This window comes from Odontesthes bonariensis, chromosome 5 (genome assembly GCF_027942865.1).
Source record: "Odontesthes bonariensis isolate fOdoBon6 chromosome 5, fOdoBon6.hap1, whole genome shotgun sequence".
Lineage (NCBI taxonomy): Eukaryota > Metazoa > Chordata > Actinopteri > Atheriniformes > Atherinopsidae > Odontesthes > Odontesthes bonariensis.
The window spans coordinates 28,576,023-28,580,641 of record NC_134510.1 but is presented as its reverse complement, the minus strand read 5'-3'; the positions used below and the strand labels follow the sequence as shown (position 1 = coordinate 28,580,641).

General features: G+C 44.0%; 1 protein-coding gene across 1 annotated transcript; it reads right to left on the bottom strand.

Annotated features, from left to right (window-relative positions):
* Positions 1 to 2,787, bottom strand: cited4b (Cbp/p300-interacting transactivator, with Glu/Asp-rich carboxy-terminal domain, 4b). The gene is made up of 2 exons (XM_075465981.1): positions 2,568 to 2,787; positions 1 to 1,660 (listed from the first exon to the last, which is right to left on the bottom strand). Exon 2 carries the CDS (start codon positions 1,653 to 1,655, stop codon positions 888 to 890), a length of 768 nt encoding a protein of 255 aa, XP_075322096.1. The 5' UTR covers positions 1,656 to 1,660; positions 2,568 to 2,787; the 3' UTR covers positions 1 to 887.
* Between the last annotated feature and the right edge of the window lie 1,832 nt (positions 2,788 to 4,619).

Sequence of the window (4,619 nt, the reverse complement as noted above, 5' to 3'; positions counted from 1 at the left end):
TTCAATCCAGGCCATTTTTATTGATCCTCAAAACCCCTTTCACAAAGACCATCCCCCCATCTTGACCACAAAAAAGGGAACTATATAAACAAACAATAAATAAAAATCTGTGTGATTAAGGCGGTTCTACATCTCCAATAGAACACAACAGTGTGGACATGTTGGAGTTATACAGCTTCATACAGAACAAGCAGTTGATTTTTTTTTTGAGAACATCTAAAAAAGGCAGCACTTTACCAAAAGTGAACCATTTTTAAAGTCTGGATGACACCCCATTCAAACGAGACAACACTGTATTTCTGTTTGATAAAAGAAAATAATAAATTCATGCTCCTTTTGGATGATATTGTCATCTGAGCTTATTTCAATACCAAGCCAAACAAAATGGGTGAAAAATCATGAGCAGAAATTTTAAATCTAATATTCCTCCCCAAACCTACTCTCAGAAAAAGATAATAAAAACCACTTTGATCCCAAAACAGAGAAAGGTGGTTTATCTTTATAGCAGTTTTCTCAGATAAGCAATAAATAAATACACCTTTTTACTGGTAAGCTGTCATGGAGTCCAGTCTTGAGGCTACATAGTGTCATAGAATTGTTCAGAGTGGCTTTTAAGAATTTCAGCATTTCTTTATTACATTCATGACCAGGAAATACGAGAAGAGGAAGCCAGCCAGCCTCCGGCCACGAACAAACACATGAGACTCAAACGTTGTGCGCTCGCAGTGGATATCCAGAGTTCTCTTCAGTGCACCCTGCACTGCAACTTCAGTTCAGTTGTACAGAACTCATAAGATGAAAATCGAAGACATGAGCTCTCTTTCATCCGTCCTGGACAATTCTCACTCATCTGTCTCCATTTGTGCCTCTGAGCAAATATGGTCCTTTCAGCAACTAACGGTGCTTGGCTGCTGTTTGTTAACAAAGTCTGAGATGAAGTCAAACTCATTCTGGCCAAGGAAGAGTTCTGGCAGCTCCTGGACCCGATCCAAGCCTAGTTCCATGACCAGTGACGTCAGGACATCCTCATCGATCATATCCGCATCCATGCCGTTAAGGGCCAGCGCGGGCCCGGCCATGTGCTGCATGCTAGCCAGCTGAGCTGGGTTCATGCGATACTGGGTCGTGGGCCCCATGTGGTTCCCACCCATAGGACCCAATGGATGCCCATGATACTGGGTGTTGAGTTTCTGCAGGTGCATGCTGGCCATGAGTTGCTGCGATGTTAACCCTCCGTTCATGAACTGCTGCTGCTGCTGCTGCTGCTGCTGCTGCTGCTGTGGGTGCTGGGCTTGTTGTTGGTGCTGCTGTGGATGCATGTGATGCTGCTGCTGAGGGTGATGTTGCTGCTGCTGAGACTGCCCATTATACATCATGTTACCGGAGGTCATCTGGTGGTGACCCATCTGAGCCCCGTTCAGCTGTCCATTCATGGATCCGCCCACCATGCCCTGCCGTTGCCTCATGGCGGTCTCCATGTTGGCCTGGGCGCCTCCATAGTGCATCATCTGGCCATTGGGCAGCGCTCGCATGCCCTGCTGGTTGGCATGCTGCTGGTGACCTGCCTGCAGGCCACCGTTCATGCCCATCCTGTAACCGTGGAGACTGGCGCCCGCTGAGCTGTGATTCATGGGCATCATCAGATGATCTGCCATGTCTCCTGTGTACAGGCAGAAAGGAGACACTGTTAAGTCAATTTTAGGAGCAGACTGTTTGGTAGTGAACATGAGTTATAGCAGGGTTACCACTAACGTGTCATTAAAACTATCTATTTTAATCGAATTTCAACTGGTAAGGCTGGTCAATATTATGTTCATGCTGTCAGGAGATTTTACATGGCGGTCATTAAAGCCAAATTTCACTCAGACAATTTATTCCAGTGACCACGTTTAGCACCTCCATTAATATGGAGAGAAAAAAAGGCTCAAGTTTCTTTGTAATGTTACTATCCTTCCTCAAGTCAAACCACCAAAAATCGCTTCCGGAACAAAACATCTGCAAGGTTATTTTACCTGCTGACGAACACTGAAAAACCTCACTGGTGTGTTTAGTCTTCCCAAACCCACCCCTCTTTGTGCCAACGTAAGAACGCCCAGGTTGAAATTACAGGTTAACATACATTGTTTGGGTACATTTTTTTCAGCTCGTTAATTCAATCACAATGAGATGACTAAACAGAGGGAAAATGCGCCCATCTCGCAAAGAACTGCTGAAATCCCACCGACGTTGCATGACAAGCTGAGGTAGAAATATCTGTAACATTTTTTGCACGTATTGTTGCAACAAAGAACATTGACATCATGCAACATCTTCCCCAACAGCTGAATCACCACATTTCGAACAAGGCAACGAAACGCAGGCTTCTGCTTTTCTCCGCCTACAGTTTTAATTTATTTAAACGTTTATTCGACCATTGCCCTCAGTCTGTAGCGCTGTATTATCCATTTTATTCATCTCGACTTTGAAACAAGAGCATGCAAACAATGGAGCGGCAGCAGGAGCCCCCGAGACCACCACACAGCAAAACCCCAGTTTCTCCAACAAATAATCCGATAAAAATCGCTCACCCGATCCGCTACGTATTCACAAAGTTGCGCGACTTTGCCTGGGCTCCGTCTTCTCAAACAGTTTTCCTTTCCGAGGCGAAGCTCCTCTGAATTACAGTGTGTATTCCTCAGGGTTACGCTTCATGCTCAAGCGGGGACGGTGTGCACAAAGACTGCCGCATCAGATCTTGAAACGACTGCCTATTTTCTGGGTCAACTCAGGGATTATGTACATCTAAAAAGCTCAGAGGAAGGCAGTCAGGGAGAGGTGGAGCCTCGGTCCTGCCTCTTCTTTGTTCCTATTGGCCCTACTTAATATAATTGTGCATGGGCGTAGAGAAAAAAGAGGCCATTGGAGAGTTGTGACACAGAAGCCAATTTAAATATCCTCCTCCCCACTGTTTCTTTTTGAAAGATTATTGTTTGTATACATAAGTCACTGCTACTGTTTTTACTATAGAGAGATTCTATAGATACATAGATAGGTATATTCTATGGATAAATAGATAGATAGATAGATAGATAGATAGATAGATAGATAGTTTTAAGTTTATACATGTATTCCTGCTGTCTGTCAGTAATACACCGGTGTAAAAAGAATGTGTTGCTAACTTGTCTACAGCCACTTACTTCCTTATTACACGTGTATTTGTTGTGAGATTGTTGCTCTGCTGTGTGAACTTCATCCTCAAGATCACTGAGATCACTGTTGGTACATGTGACCCACCAGTCTGCTGTGTGTTGGCCTCGTCGAGGCAGTGGAGGGAGGGCAAAGGAATGTAGCCTCTGTGCTATTCTGAGCCACTCAGACTGCAGGCAGCAGTGGAGCTACAGATGTACACGGATGTTCCCTCGGCTCATTTACGTGTTTTACGTGACTGTGGAGGCCTGCACGTGTGTGTTTCTGCGTGTGAGATTGTTTGCACATCAGATGCACTTGTGTCTTGATTGCCCACTTCAGAACAACAGCCTATTGCCTGCAGTTGCAAATGAATGGAGCCACTTTGGGGGGAGCAAGCTCATCTATTGTCGAGGGGATTTGTCTATAAATGGGCAACCACCGGCAAGCTTTTGTCATTGTGTGACATTGTCCGGCAACTAATGTTAATAAGCCACTCCCAGGTGTGGAGACTGAGAAACTCACCCAGCCAGTCTGTGCAAACAAAACACAGAATCAACACAAGTTTCTGCTGTGCTGTGACTGATATTCCAGCAAGTGTGTGCAAGGCTGCGGAAGCTTGTGACAATAAACAATGATGCACTTTAAAATTCATTAAAACTGCCATTATTTTCATCCCAGGGCCAATTGTTCTAATGGTGTGCTTTGCATCTGAAGCTCAACAATCACATCACCACATCTGTTTAAATCCAGGATATTTGCATGAAATCCCAATTAGTCGTGATCGTGGCAGAATATGTGCAATGTAATTATGCATCCATTCCACCTTGCATTGTTGCACTTCTATGGGAGATTCAATATTGTCTTACCCTTTGCATCCTGTTTATTATCTTTCTTTCTTTTTTCCAGAACATATTTACACATTGAGCGCATTGAGTTGCCTGTGGTATGAAATGCGCTATATAAATAAAGATGCCTTGCCTTGCCTTGCCTATTTATCCACATCTCCAGCTGTGATCATTGGCTGGGGGAAGACCTTTCCCATATTTTGCCTGAGGCCATTTATTGACTTCTATCCTTATGTGAAAGCGTGAGTGTATGACTGCACGTCAGCGAGAACGAGCACATGAGTGCGCTCATGTGACTGAGTTTATAGGAGCAATAGGCTGTAAGGCTAAGACACACCCCTGTGCCACACAGTGAAGCATGCAATAAAAATGTTTTGTTTGCAGGATGAGTTCACCCAACATTCAGCCTGACTCAGGTTTATGGATTACTTGCATTGTTTTGCTTGTGTTATAAATTGGCTTTATTCTTAGACTTTATGTATTCATATTCTGTAGTTCACTAAATAATCTATGTTCCTAGTTTGTACGTGTACACTCTGCTCATACAAACGCAATGTATGTCCAAGACTTTAAGATGACGTAGCGGGATAAAATAACTGGGTCAGA